This window comes from Schistocerca gregaria, chromosome 8 (assembly GCF_023897955.1).
Source record: "Schistocerca gregaria isolate iqSchGreg1 chromosome 8, iqSchGreg1.2, whole genome shotgun sequence".
Taxonomy (NCBI): domain Eukaryota; kingdom Metazoa; phylum Arthropoda; class Insecta; order Orthoptera; family Acrididae; genus Schistocerca; species Schistocerca gregaria.
This window is the reverse complement of record NC_064927.1, coordinates 209,895,752-209,911,691: the sequence shown is the minus strand read 5'-3', so window position 1 is coordinate 209,911,691 and position 15,940 is coordinate 209,895,752. Positions and strand designations below refer to the sequence as shown.

At 44.6% G+C, this 15,940-nt stretch overlaps 1 protein-coding gene across 1 annotated transcript in view; it reads left to right on the top strand.

The window, feature by feature from the left end:
- LOC126284812 (glucose dehydrogenase [FAD, quinone]-like) overlaps positions 1–15,940 on the top strand; it is a 172,255-nt gene that overhangs the window by 126,610 nt on the left and 29,705 nt on the right. Inside the window, exons 2-3 of the mRNA XM_049984009.1 lie at positions 5,923–6,169; positions 12,831–13,062. Of these exons, the coding sequence (XP_049839966.1) occupies positions 5,923–6,169; positions 12,831–13,062 (479 nt within the window). The remainder of the gene's footprint in view (positions 1–5,922; positions 6,170–12,830; positions 13,063–15,940) is intronic.

The window sequence follows — 15,940 nt, the reverse complement described above, 5'->3', positions numbered from 1 at the left end:
CGAAGCTCTTTCTTTCATACTGCTGTTGTCTCCTTCGCTCTTTCTATACCAGAACCACTGTCTACTAGCTTCCAGTATTTGTTATTTTTCCATCTCTTTCCCACGGCCACTGCCTCCTAATCTCACAGCAAAAGAAGCATGATTATGTTCCTAAGTCAAATTTCATGTGCTTCAACTACAGAAACACTGGGTTCTTAGAACCCCTCTCTTGATAACAGAGACCCTTTACTGCGTTTTTCTCTGCGCTACGTCATTTTATAACACCAGATTTTACATGTTTATTTTACGTGTGCGAAAGGATCGCTTTGAACCTCTGCATCTCGGAAATGAATAAAAATATCAAGAAAATTTTCAAAACTGCTAGAGATCGGGATCTTAGGGCTGTATCGTAGAAATGACAGCCATTTTCTGTGCATAGCCATCTTGGAATCCGCGACATGGTCTTGTACCCAAAAACCAAGTTTTTCGAGTTTTCTCTGGAACCGTCCATGAACTGAATGGTGCCTCTATAAGACTCATATGGAGCACCGTAGGCCACATCTAACGCAAGAAGAACCAACCGATTTGCTCCATTTGCCTAAGCTGGATCAAGTCTATAATACTCAAACATTGACTCTGTACTGTATGATACTTAAGTAACACAATCCTTATGTTGGGCATACAAATAGTCCCTAGCACAAGGATTATCAAACGGGTGACCCTATCCTTCTATCATCAGTAGAGTCCGAGCTATGAGCCTCGGAAAAATCTCCTTTTTATGGGCGGTGTTTCGGATCATACATTGCAGGAAAAAAATTAGGACACACTTTTAGAGGTTACCAGTTCACTAAAGATTTGCAGCAGTGCATTTGGAATACGCGAAACGATTACATTTACAGTTCAATAGAACAGGCAGTTCTGAGCTACCAGGTATCGACCCATGCTGAAACACCCATATTAGTGCCGGCCGTGGTGGCCGAGCGGTTCTAGGCTCTTCAGTCTGGAACCGCACGACCACTACGGTCGCATGCTCGAATCCTGCTTCGGGCATGGATGTGACTGATGCTCTTAGGTTGGTTAGGTTTAAGTAGTTCTAAGTTCTACGGGACTGATGACCTCAGATGTTGTCCCATAGTGCTCAGAGCCATTTGAACCATTTTGAACCCATACTAGTACGTGGTGTAGCCTCCATGGGCGGCATTGCAGGCGCTGACCCTGGCATCCAGTTGATCATACGATCGTACAGATTGCAAGTACTATCTTGGGATACTGTATTCCACTGCTACTCGACCTGTTCACATAGTTCTATAGGAATCGTTTATTGGTGAGTCGCACGAGTCACTTGCCAGGGAAGTTTCTGCACATCTTGCAGAGCACGATGAGTTTCACAGGCAGTGTGTGGGTGAGCATTATCCTGTTGGAACAACACATGACATGTTGCAAGAACAGGTCTACAACATTCTGCACATACTGAGCGCTGATTAACCTCTTCAAAAATACTAAACGTGAACGAGAGTTGTTTACGAACAACTTAAATTGGAAAGAACACATAGAAAATATTATGGAGAAAGCGGACTAAAGACTGCGTTTTATTGCCAGAACACTTAGAAGACGCAACAGTTCTACTAAATAAACTGCCTACACTACATTCTCCGTCCTCTTTTGTAGTGCAGCTGCGCAGTGTGGAATCCTCACATGATGGGATTAACGGAATAAATCGAGAAATTCCAAAGAAAGGCAGCACGTATTTTTACTATCGATAAATAGAAGGGAGAGTGTCACGGACATGAAACAGGATTTGGGGAGGACACCACTGAAACAAAGGCGTTTCACGTTATGGCAGGACATTCTCACGAAATTTCAGTCATCAGCTTTCTCCTACGAATGCGAAAATATTTTGTTGGCGCCAATATGCAACAGACGTACACAAGACGATCATATAATTTAAATGCATGGAGGTGTTGTGTGCTACTCCTACATATCCGTGTCTTTTGGAGATCATTTATTATAACAGAAGCTATTTTTTTCTACCTACATCGAAGTTGTTCACTTCAAATGTTGTAGTGACAAGCTGGTTACCATTTGCTTCGGCTTGATTATGGTCTGCTGATCAAAACCGGTTGCATCGAACATAAAAATAAACAGCTGATGGTTATTTAGAATGAAGTTTCATAATTATTCTACAACTGCAAAGCCCCACCTCATCACAGATCTAAATACCTTTGAGACTGTTGTACTTTTCCCTGTCGAGTATGAAACCCCAGTGGAGTCAGAGGATGACTTGGTTGCAAGGATACATTCATCGTGTTAAGATGTTCGCGCCATCCCCTGGTTCCGTGCACGAGAGCGTCAATCAACGGTACACAGGTGTCACGCATACTGCAATACTGGACGCAGGCATTTTGATCACCTTCTCTAATTTTATTCAGTTTCTTGTAATAATAGAACAAGTAGTAGCTACGTTCATTCCTTGAAACATGTTTTGGGCTGTCTCCCACAGTAAATACTCTCATGTTTCCTCCTCTTTTTTGCATTCATATTTCCTTTACTTTAAATTAAATGAAATCGCCGAATTAGCGAAAACACTGCCGTTATTCACTGAACACAACTGATTACTGATGACTCCAACAGAACAGAAGGCAATCGATGCCGCATAGGTAGATATTAGTCCCTGTAATTTCGGCGCTGTCGTTATCTTTCTGTTACACCCCGTATACTGAAAATCACTGGAGTATTTAGAGGGTTTCAGGAGAAAAATAAACTGCGGCCGTAAACACGTGTATGAAATTGCCATCTATCGAGACAAAAGAGCATCGCGTTCGTAGTAGACAAGACCTGTTTACGCAGCAGCTGGCTTCATCTTCTCCACTAGCGATCGTAGCAGTCAGTCGCAATCACTAAATAACAAATAGCACATGTCTACTGCGAGACGTTCCGCCTGCCATCAGTCAGTGTACAGCGAAGTTTTAAGGTGAATGGGTGGCCTACCTGCAGTCGCCGGGGCGTATAACTGAAATGCTCCGTACCGTCGTTAGATGACGTTCCCTGTCTTCAATTTGTTCCTCAAGACACCCTCTACAACCCTTCGGCGATTGTCTCCTGCATCGCTCCTCTAAGCTCTGTCAAGAAGCATGGTACTTCATTTCAATTCCGTATATATTACTCAGTGGTGAAGTGGCAAACCCTACAGATACAAAGGTCTCCAGTTTGATCCGTCATCAATTATAAGATATTTCTCCATCTCTTTTCCTTTCTTTCAGCTCTGGCAACAATGTTCATTAATGTGGAAAATGCCAAGCTGCAACTTTGTTCAGTGTCCGTATTAAACAGTAAGTCTTCATGTAACTGGATGAATAAGTCAGTTCAAAGGTTGGAGGAAGATACACTTTGTCATTCCTATCGACACTCGATGGAGAACAACAAAACTTCCATAATCAGAATCACTCGCTTGTCACCTCGTAGCTGTCCTCCTACGAAACTCGTAGTGCGCTGCCATATTTTCCTATAGCCGATTACTTCCACCACCGTTAGCACTACTAGGATCGCGACAGACAGACCGACTACGCTAGTTTTTTCTCGAGCTAAGACAGACTTCTCGTCAGCGCTTTCTGTCACCAACTTAACCCTTTCAGACCTGAATTTTTTCTAGAAGACGGAAAACTTTTCTTGGTACGGTAATGCTCTTAGGTGATTTTTTAATGATTTCAGATGCAGGATTTATAAAAAAAAATATGTATCCATTTTCACAAGCTCTCCTTTGGATCTTCCCTATCTCTTCAATCAACCCTATCTGGTACGGATCCCACGCTGGTGAGCAATATTCAAGCAGTGGGCGAACAAGTGTACTGTAACCTACTTCCTTTGTTTTCGGATTGCATTTCCGTAGGATTCTTCCAATTAATCTCAGTCTGGCGTGTTCTTTACCGACGATCAACATTATACGATCATTCTATTTGTAAGTAGGCTGTTTAGGCTTTTATGTTGGTAACGCCATGTAGCACTCTGTACGAAAATCACTGATTGTGCTGCGTGCAGTCTGTGGCTGATTTGCATTGTTGGAACATTGTTATTGTAGTGTTGGGCAGTTGGCTGTTAACAGCGAATAGCGTTGCGCAGTTAAGAGGTGAGCCGCCAGCAGTGGTGGATGTGGGGAGAGAGATGGCGGAGTTTTGAGAGCAGATGATCTGGACGTGTGTCCAATAGATATAGTAAATTTGTAAAACTGAATGTCATGAAATGATATATATATTATGACTTTTGAACACGTTTGCTCTCTATCAAAATCTTTCATTTGATAACTATGCTTATGAGTAGTTAGTGCCTTCAGTAGTTAGAATCTTTTATTCAGTTGGCAGTATTGACGCACGTTGTATTGCAGTAGTTTGAGTAATGAAGATTTTTGTGAGGTAAGTGATTCATGAAAGGTATAGGTTATTGTCAGTCAGGGCCATTCTTTTGAAGGGATTTTTGAAAGTCAAATTGCGTTGCGCTAAAAAATATTGTGTGTCAGTTTAAGCACAGTCATTTAAAATTTTTCTAAGGGGAAGTTTCACATTTTAAATCACTCCTAACGCCTACTCCCAGATAATTTATGGAATTAACTGCTTCCAGTTGCTGACCTGTCCCTTCTCACTGTAATTATCTCTCTCTTCCTCGTTGTCAGTGTCATAATCTGTCATTATCACTGGCTTTGCCCCACTTCCACTTTCTGCTTCTCTTCATTCGTCTTCCACTGGCAGTGTCTCCTCCACTTTTCCTAGCACTGTTTTGTCACTGTCAATTACATTCCGCTGCCACTATGTCACTCTCTTTCTCTCAAAAAATGTTCAAATGTGTGTGAAATCTTATGGGACTTAACTGCTAAGGTCATCAGTCCCTAAGCTTACACAGTACTTAACCTAAATTATCCTAAGGACAAACACACACACCAATGCCCGAGGGAGGACTCGAACCTCCGCCGGGACCAGCCGCACAGTCCATGACTGCAGCGCCCCAGACCGCTCGGCTAATCCCACGCAGCCCACAAGGTCGTTTATGTATAATGTGAATAGCAACGGTCCTACGACACTCCCCTGCGGCACACCTGAAATCACTCTTACCTCGGAAGACTTCTCTCCATTTAGAATGACATGCTGCGTTCTTTTATCTAGGAACTCTTCAATCCAATCACACAATTGATCTGATAGTCCATATGCTCTTACTTTGTTCATTAAACGACTGCGGGGAACTGTATCGAACGCCATGCAGAAGTCAAGAAACACACATCTACCTGTGAACTCGTGTCTATGGCCCTCTGAGCCTCGTGGACGAATAGCGCGAGCTGGGTCTCATACGATCGTCTCTTTCGAAACCTATGCTGATTCCTACAGAGTAGATTTCTAGTCTCCAGAAAAGTCATTATACTCGAACATAATACGTGTTCCAAAATTATACAAGTGATCGACGTTAGAGATATAGGTGTATAGTTCTGCACATCTGTTCCACGTCCCTTCTTGAAAACGGGGATGACCTGCAATTTTCCAATCCTTTGGAACGCTACGCTCTTCTAGAGACCTACGGCACATCGCTGCAAGAAGGGGGACAAGTTTCTCCGAGTACTCTGTGTAAAATCGAACTGGTATCGCATCAGGCTCAGCGGCCTTTCCTCTTTTGAGCGATTTTAATTGTTTATCTATCTCATCTATTTAGCGTGTTCTGGTGGTCACAAGTTGCTGTGCACTGCTACATTGACTTCATAGTGATGCCCAACAGTTGGCAGCACTTGCGCACGATGAAAAAGTTGAACATTCACAATTGTGTACCTCGGGTTTCTATTGAGGAAAAATACTTCTCTTACAGCTAAGAAACGGTAAAAGTTAACGTACACAATCGTAGCCACGGGGTCTGTTCGCCGGCAGTGTACGTAATGGGTAGTGAAAACCGGCGTCGGTCTGCTGCCCACAGCGCCGTGACGTTGCTGCTGCCGCTGCTGCTGGCGGCTCTGGGGACGTCCGCCGCCCCCGCCGCCCCCGCCGCCACGGCCGCGCCGGCCAAGGGCAAGTGCGAGTGCGCGCAGGCGGCCGACTCGCCGCAGGTGGTGGGCAACCCGGGCACGCCCCCCATGGTGGCCGTCGAGAGGACGCTGCAGCGCCAGTGCGACCTGGTGGACCCCACCGCCTGCCTCGACACCAGCGGCGACGGCCTCAACGGGGTGAGTGCTGCCCTACGCAGACTGCTCTGCTGGCCACTTGAATGCCCGACGTCGTCAGCAGGGTTCGGCTCGGGGAAGGGGAAGTTGCACAATTTATTATTACTTTTCATCACCCTTCCCCTCCTGCCCCCTCCCCTTCTCCTCCCTCCAAATACTGGGTGACACTCGGGAGGCGGACGGTTTTTAATGAAATAATACTCAGCCAGCTTTAAAATTAATGCATGTTTATTTACACAAAATCAAAGCTCATTATTTGCCATTTTAGTTAACAAAGTTATTTGTGAAAAATAATGTTGTCAAGGTGATGTCAATCATTTCGAATGCAGGACTCAACACTCTTCTCAAAATCCTCCATCACACGGACTAAAATCTCTGGAGGGATGGCAGCAATTTCTTGTATGATTGCCTTCTTCAACTCGTCCAAATTTCGTGGTTTGTGGTTATAGACACAGTTCTTAAGGTACCCCCACAGAAAAAAAGTCACATACTGACAAGTCAGGAGACCTGGGACGCCAATGAACATTGCCAAAACGTGAGATAATCCGGCCAGGAAACATGCGTCAAAGAACTGTCATTGAAGTGTTTGCGGTGTGCGATGTTGCCCCATCCTGCTGGAACCAAACGCGCTTTAAAGGAATTCGTCATCTTCATAGTTCTGGTATCAAAAATTTTTCAAGCATACGAATGTAAGATCCGAATTAACAGTAACTGTGGCCCCGTTCTCACCACAAAAAATAAGGTCCAATAATGCCAACAGAGTGAAGAGCACACCAGACTGTGACTTTTTCTGAGGACGCTGGTGGATAACGTGTGGATACTCTGGAGCCCAGTAACGTAGGTTTTCCTTATTCACGGTCCCGTTTAGATGAAAATGAGCTTCATCGCTCATCAATAAAATTTCATTTTCATTCGATCCCAAAATCAAAAATGGTTCAAATGGCTATGAGCACTATGGGACTTAACTTCTGAGGTCATCAGTCCCCTAGAACTTAGAACTACTTAAACCTAACTAACCTAAGGACATCACACACATCCATGCCCGAGGCAGAATTCGAACCTGCGACTGTAGCCTTCGCGCGGGTCCACACTGTAGCGCCTAGAACCGCTCGGCCACTTCGGCCGGCGATCCCAAAATCACTTGCATTCTGTAAGCGAAGTCTTCTCGTACAGCAGAATCAGTTTCCTTAAGTTGTTAGACAATGAGCATTTTGTAGGGACATAATTTTAATTCTTTATGCAAAATTCGTCTAACCGATTCACGATTGATTCGTAACTCACTAGCATGACGTCTAGCTAACCGTCCTGGGCTTCTGACTGCCGCTTGCCTTACCCTTTCAACATTTTCTGGTGTCGTTACTCTGCGTCTCGGGCCAGGATGCTTCTTATCCAGTATGTTTCCAGTTGATTTGAAGTTTTCCACCCATCTGAGGATTGTGTTACGGCTCGGAACAGCTCCATGTCGACCGACAAACCGCGAACGAAACAATCGCTGCGTAGCATTAATAGACTCGCCACTTTTACGAAACTGTCATAGGCAAACACTCGACCTTGCAAATCGCACTGCTCCATAGTGACTGAGTAAATGAAATGGCGTCTTGTGTGGACCAGAACTATCCCCACCACGAACACCTCCCACCACCGCGCCCTCAGTACTACGCATTTCAAAACCGTCCGTCTCCCGTGTGTCACCCTGTATAAGTGCTATCACACCAATGTTATCATGCAACAGGTGTCCAGAAATTTACTAATAATAATAATGAATTGTGTAGAATGTTTTTCTAGGATAATTACTAAACAAGGAACTGGGGACAGTATCTCATGAGAAATCGCATAAACTTATAATATCTTCAGTTATGTTTTTGCAAATCCACACTAATTTTCATTTCACTAACTATCGATGGCACTTCAAAAATTATATTTATCGTTGCAAAAGTTTGTAGCTACACATGTATTATGGTTCAATTTCTTGAATCATTTAGGAAATACAATGGATATTATGAATCTATCATTCTCATTGTATCGTTAGTGCATGCGAGCAAAAGTGAACACCCTACATACAATCCTGTTCGTCGAGACTCGAGATAGATTTAGATGTTCTCTCGAATTTAAAGAAAAATTCAATACGTTAGCTACATTTCACATGCGGCAATACATGACCTAACATGCACCGAATGTAAACCCATAGCATCTACTTTTCATTGCAGTTGATTCGAATTTCGTGCAATGTGTTGCTTAATTGTGAAATATCGCTATAACTATTGCCTCCAATGAAATAATAGGCAGTTGATCATAAAGCTGATGAATGAAGATGGAAACTGTGAAAGAACCACTTTCTTTACCCAATAATTTCTCAGACATGGTGACTGCCATGTGGTCATCACCAGCCACAGCAGGCGGTTCTGCTGCATTGCCAGGAGTCCCTCATCAACGTGTTAAAATCGTGCAAGAAGGTCAGCAGTGCAACTAGAACACATGCGACATTCTACTCATAGAGACAATGTTGTATCTTGAGTAATAGACTGAGCATCATTCTCTGTCTGCATCTGTAGGTGCATATAACTGCTCTGGTCAGTGCTGCGACTCTGCATGTAGACTACCCATTTTCTCTGCGTTTACGTTCTAATAAAGTGGGTGACGACTGAGCGGGTGAGACTGAAGCAGGAAGAGACAAACAACAAGCTGCGATCAGTCAGATCGACTACAAGATCACCGCACTTTTCCTTCCATTCAGTTGTAGTCAGTCAGCTTTGTATCCGACATTGTCCAATGAGGCACCAGCAGTGCAACTAGAACACATGCGACATTCTACTCATAGAGACAATGTTGTATCTTGAGTAATAGACTGAGCATCATTCTCTGTCTGCATCTGTAGGTGCATATAACTGCTCTGGTCAGTGCTGCGACTCTGCATGTAGACTACCCATTTTCTCTGCGTTTACGTTCTAATAAAGTGGGTGACGACTGAGCGGGTGAGACTGAAGCAGGAAGAGACAAACAACAAGCTGCGATCAGTCAGATCGACAACAAGATCACCGCACTTTTCCTTCCATTCAGTTGTAGTCACTCAGCTTTGTATCCGACATTGTCCAATGAGGCACAGGTAACTCTTTCGACAAGAAGATCTACTAGAACGCACTGTTTGTGTAGTAACACTTATAGAGCGTCAGGTTTTACTATATAATGTTTTATACGTTGCCTAGTTTGATTGTGTAGAGATTTGAATGTGTTTCAGGATTACTGATTCATCCCATTAGATATATGACCTTACAGTCATACTTATGAATTGAAGTATTTTATCAGTATTTTAAATGCATGCCAAAAGGTTAGTATCAGCCATATGCTGATGATGTAATGCTTGCGACGGGCACCAGGTAAATCCAAAACTCGTATGATAGTCTACAAAGATCTAATCTCCATTTAAACGTTCACAAAACTGAGCAGCTTCAAACGATTCCATCTTCTGGAACTACCAAGGTAGACACATTCCTACATCTAGATTCTTGACTATAGGGTGACAGCTGTGTGAGGACGTGTAAGCAAGCTGGATGCGGTTCAGAGACGTCACTGCTATTCCACGCCTGTCCACCTAAAGTCACAGATATACCGCACAACGTTGAGGCCATTTACGTTATATAGTACTGAATGTTACCCTACACCTATAAGTACTGAGCACACACTATACGTCACTGAAATGTTGGTACTGAGAAGATCATTGGGTATTTCACTGATCGATAAAAAAAAGAAACAACGATCTGACAACTAGCTGAAGTGGACCCAGTAAGTGAAGAGATGAAAGAAGGGAGACTTCTTGTTATGGGCACATCATAAGGGCACCACCTACTTCAGTCGGCATCTCAGCCTACCTTTTCATTGTCGAAGGCCATTGAAAATGTGGAAGACCTAAATTACAGTGGTTAGACACTATAAACGCCAACGGCCTTGCCGCAGTGGTTCACCGGTTCCCCAACAGATCACCGAAGTTAAGTGCTGCTGGGCTGGGCTAGCACTTGTATGGGTGACCATTCAGTCTGCCGAGCGCTTTTGGCAAGCGGGGTGCACTCAGTCCTTGTGAAGCAAACTGAGGAGCTACTTGATTGAGAAGTAGCGGCTCCGGTCTCCTAAACTGACATATTGACTGTGACGCCTGTGGTCTGAGGATGACCACTGGGCCTTCATGAACTGTTCTGACGGAGTTTAGTTCTTAGACACTATAAACGCAGATCTAAGGTCAAGAAGCCTAAATCCATGGAAGCATTAGACCCAAAAAGCAGAACCTGCTCCAACGGACGGCGCAAAGAAGAAGAAGAAGAAGATGGAAAGGAAACGATCAGTGATACTGTTAAAAATACGTGTAAAATTTTAATGATTGTATTTGTGGACGTATGGTTTTCACTTTTTAATTTCAACAACATTGACTATTAAGAAGATTATATTACACTGAGAATGGACGCTGCTGCGAATAGAACACATATATTTAATTTTTTAAGAAGAGAAATTTTCAGATGCAAAATTAACTTGGGGGCATATTCCAAGTTAATGTTAGAGAACCATCATTTTTGACAAGACAGGCAAATAACGGGGTAGATAACGTCGAAAGTTCCAGGAGGCCTTTCGTAGACGACACTTCAGTATACAGAGAAGTCGGAAGACTAGAAAACTATAGTAAAATGCGGGTAGACTTGAAAAGGATCGAGTTGAAACTTCCTGGCAAATTAAAACCGTGTACCGGACCGAGACTCGAAATCGGGACCTTTTCCTTCCGCAGGCAACTGCTCTACCAACTGAGCTACCCAAGCAAGACTCACGCCCCGTCCTCACAGCCTTACTTCTGCCAGTACCTCGTCTCCTACCTTCCAAACCTTCCTTTCTTTCAGGAGTGCTAGTTCTGCACGGTTCGCAGGAGAGCTTCTGTAAAGTTTGGAAGGTAGGAGACGGATACTGGCAGAAGTACAGCTGTGAGTACCGGGCGTGAGTCGTGCTTGGGTAGCTCAGTTGGTAGAACAAAGGTCCCGAGTTCGAGTCTCGGTCCGGCACACAGTTTTAATCTGCCAGGAAGTTTCATATCAGCACACACTCAGCTGCAGAGTGAAAATATCATTCATTAAGGATCGAGTTGTTCGGCGTGACACTTGTGCGGCGGTGAAATCTGTTCACACTTCTATGGAGTCCAAGACACTACAGGTGGTTTCTGCTTCCAGATTTATTGGCTTCGCCAACTCACACTCTGCTCCGCCAACTCACAATCCCACAGTCCCATTCCATCCTAACCTAGACATCGAGTTAAGTTACAGATCAATCTCTTACCACAGTCAGGTTTTCTAACTATGGTTGCTGCCGTGTCTTTCGGGTTGTATGGTCATGGTGCAAGAAAGTCAGTGCCGCCAGGAGCACCTCAGAAAATGTCCAGCACAGCTCTGGAATAAACGTCAGGATCCGAAAAGTTTTTTGAGCCGCGGCCGTACAACGTGGAAGACTCGCAAGCAACTAAGACATCCTGTCGTGAAAGCCTTATTTCACAGTTCGCCTGTATGCTTCCGGCGAAAAGGCCCCTACTCCAGCAGTAGCCCCAAACTACGCAGAATTGCCTCACCGCAGTAGTGATATTCTGCAAAATGGTTCCAACGCCCAGGGGATCGTTGCTCGCTGCAGGGAGTGGCAGTTGAACCTCAACATAAAAAATGTAACATATTAAATATTGCCCATAAATAGACAGAAAGCTCATTTTCTGTAATATTTGCACGGTTGCAGAATAACTGTTGAGCTCAGTCACCTCCATTTAATAGCTAGGAATGTGGGAACGGAGAGACTATAAAAAACGCACGTAAGGCAGAAGCCAGACAGATTCATAAGAAGACTCCTCAGGGAGTGTAGTCCATAAATGAACTAGGTTACAAAATCCTCATTCGATTACTACCTAAATGTTGTTTGCCTGTCTGGGATGCGTACCAGATAGGATAGTTACAGGAAACAGAGAAGATCAAAATAAGAACAGTGCGTTTCGTCATAGGTTCATCTAGCAGGTGAAAAGCATCATGGAGATGCTCAGCATGGGCCAGTGCCGGATGGTACAAGAGAGGGGAGAGTTGCACCACAGAAGGGTTTACTGTGAAACGTTCCAAGATCATACGGCCCTAGAAGTGTCAATCAGTATATCCTTCCTCCTATATACATGTCACAAAAACACCACGAAGGTAAAAGAGATTTGAGGGCACACGGGGCTTAATAACTATCTTTCTTTCCAAGACCAATTGAAGGGCTTATTTCAATAATGGTAAAAGTCCATTTTTGTTCATTCTGAGATACAGAGTCCTAAAGTTAAATAAGCACTGAAAAATCTGCAGTTGAGATACGAGAAATATTCGAGCATATGGCTTCTTGCTAGAGATGAACCTTTCTTTCTGTTTGTTTCGACCATAAATTTCAGAAGCATTATAGACAGATGGGGATAATGGACTTGAACCACTATTGAAATAAGCCCTTGAATTCACAACTGGAACTGGAACGCAACATACCGTCTTCAAATAGGTGACTCGCAAAGTACAGTTGTAGATATAGTCGGTATTTAGCTTTCGAAATTAAGTCCATCCCTCCATTTAAGAGCGTAAACTTGTGAGAGCCCAAGTGTCGTGAGGGTTCGTTGAGAATGCGACGTGTTGCGCAGGAGACGGACTTCGTGGTGGTGGGAGCCGGCACGGCGGGCAGCGTGCTGGCGTGCCGCCTCTCGGAGGACGGCCGGCACCGCGTCACGCTGCTGGAGGCGGGCCCTCCCGCCCCCGCCGCCGCCGCCGCCCCCAGCCTCTACCACGCCTACGAGGGCACCGTGCTCGACTGGAATTACCAGCTCGAGAAGGACCCCAACTTCTGCCTCGCCAACACCTGCTACTGGCCGCGAGGTGAGTCACACGCTCTACTCGTCTCTCCACTCCTGGTCTCTGCACAGGCCGTCTTTCACGTGCTGTCTGGTCAAAAGTGTTCGGACACCTATTAGTGGACATCAATATGCGATGTGTGCACCTCTGGCCTTTATGAGGGCTTGAACCCCACTGCGGATACATTCAGTGAAGTGTCTGAATGTCTGTGGAGGAATGGCAGTTCAGTCTTCCTAAAGAAACGAAACCAGGTAAGGTACTGATATTTGACGATAGGATCTGGAGCGAAGTTGACATTCTGTCTCATCCCAAATATGTTCCATTGGTTTCAGTTTACGACTCTGTACATCCCAGTCAATTTCGGGAATGTTATTGCTCACGGGCCATTACCTCAGGCGCTGCTTTAAGACAGAGTACATTGTCATGCTGATATTGTCATAGTCTCCGAAATGTTCTTCGAATGTACACAGTACACAAGGTGGCAAAACGTGTGCGTATCCTTCTTCATTTCTAGTTTTCTCAAATGCAATAAGGCGACCACAACCTAACCACGAAAAACACCCACATACCGTAACACAACCACCACTGTACTTCACTATTGGCACTACGCGTGATGGTAGGTAACACTCCCCATGCATTTGCCACCTCCAACCCTTACATTGGATTGCCACAGGATACATCGTGACTTCATCTCTCCAAATCATTCGTTTCCTGTTATCCAGTGTCCAGCGACGTCGCTTAGCATGACTACAGAAATCTATACCCCATGAAGAGCTGCTCAACCACTGTACTCCATTCATTTTACAGCCCACTCAACGAACACCAAAAAAAAATTGAATGGGGGAAAAATTTCGTGTCGCCGAAAATTTTTGTACAGTGGTACCATGAACTACATACTGCAATCCCTGACCTGTGTGGTGTGAGCGTTGGGATGGAGGCATTGGTGGAGGGGGGGGGGGGGGGGGGGAGTTTTAAGATCACTCTTTTTCTTTTTCTTGAATAACTCGAAAACGGAGACTTCTAGTGAAATTGTTTCCCAGAACAAACTTAGACTACGTACATTAAATTTCACAGAGAGAAAGGTCCTATTCATTTGTTCTCTAGGACTAAAAGTTTCCGCGCTGCAGGGGACTGAAAAATCGCACATTATTAAAAACTGATTTTTAATGGTATAAAATTAATGTACGCTGTCTAATAAAGTGGATTAAGGATAAATAATAAATGTGTGTACCATATATATAAGGGCAATAGAGTCCTACTAAAGGACAAATTGTGTAGTGCGAGTGTAGCAGAGAGATCGGAGCAGAGGGTGGGGGTTGGGAGTAACAGCTTGAGAGAATGTAAGACGCCAGATTGTGGTCATGCCCTTACTTCCTCCACAGGTCTGCAAACTTAAGACCGAGTAGGCGAGTCCCCACTCTGTGTTCCCCACTACGTCACGAGAAACAACTGCAGCGTGTTTCACAAAGTCATACCAATCCTTGCGCAGCTCGCTTTATGGATCGCTGGCGACACAGTGTGCAGACATGCCCTTGGTGCTTATTTTCCACGTACATCAAACACACTTCTTTTGTCTTCTTCCTCTATATGTCTTCTATCTGTCTATATACCTGTATATCAATAATTAAAGTCTCCACACTGCGTTTATCTGTGTGTATGTGAAGGATAATTGCAGAAACTGTTATAGGGATATTGATACGGTTTTCACTGATAGATAGACTGATTCACGAGGAAGACTTGTATGTATGATTTTTAAATATTACTATGGTGAATTAAAGCCACTGTGAAAACAATGCCATTGCCACGTAGTAGTGAAGCAAGAACGCCCTGGAATCGTGTAAGACTGCCAAATGCAGTGCCACGCTGGCATGAGCTACCGCTAATGGGTGGTTGGTTCGAGCTACCACCAACTTCCGAAATGACCTGCAATGCAGAATGTAACACGCTGGTAAGAACAGATATTGTGGTGTAGAGTTAACGTTTGCGGGATTCGAAAGGCAATGCGGGTAAGGTCACACAGAAAATGCCACTCGTGCAAGACTAGTGCTGAGGCTAGGTGGATGGAGAGGGCCCATAGCTCGTGCCGAACTCCACTGAGGTCGGGCGGACCACATTCACATTGTACTGGCACCGCAGTCGCGTGCCTGGTGAGAGGCCGAAGCTCACACGAGACTAGCCCTGCAGACGGGTAGAACAGGCAGCGGGGCAGCTCACAGCCCCCATCATCGCTATGTCACTCCAAATGGCACAGGTAACAGTGGTGCCTTCTGAGAATTTTCCTCGCGAGTACTGCTTAAATCGTTTTAGTTATATGAAAGCGATGATATTCAATTACCTAAAGCTGTTATCTGAATTTTAATTATAATTCTATGCAGTGACCCGTAAACAAAATTACTGCTATGCCAGACATATTGTCCGGCTGTAGATAGTTTGAGGTATCTACGTGGATCGTTAGTAAGGTACAGTTTCAGTTACTTTCGGGAAACAGTGGCTAAACTTTTTCTGCTTCTGTTTTCCATTCATTTTTTTTCCTGACGACAATTGTTCTCTTCCAGAGAGCTGAAAAGTACAGTGAAACGAATTTTTTCCTGCCCACTCTCCGTAGTTGAGTGGTGAATGTAGACGACTGCCATGCGGAGGACCTCAGTTCAATTCCCAGTAAAGCCAAGAATGTTTCCTTGCTGGGAGGACTGTTATAGGGCTCACGTAGCCTTATGATGCACACTGAGGATTCGCCAGACTGAGAGGTGGCAGCTCCGATGTCTGAAGCGTCGACAGCGGCTTGGAGTGCGGTGTGCTGACCTCATGCCCTTCCATACCACAACCCCGTGATGCCATATGGCAAACGATCTCACAGAAGCCAGACCATATCACACGGTCTTCAGGTAGATCAGGAAGTTTA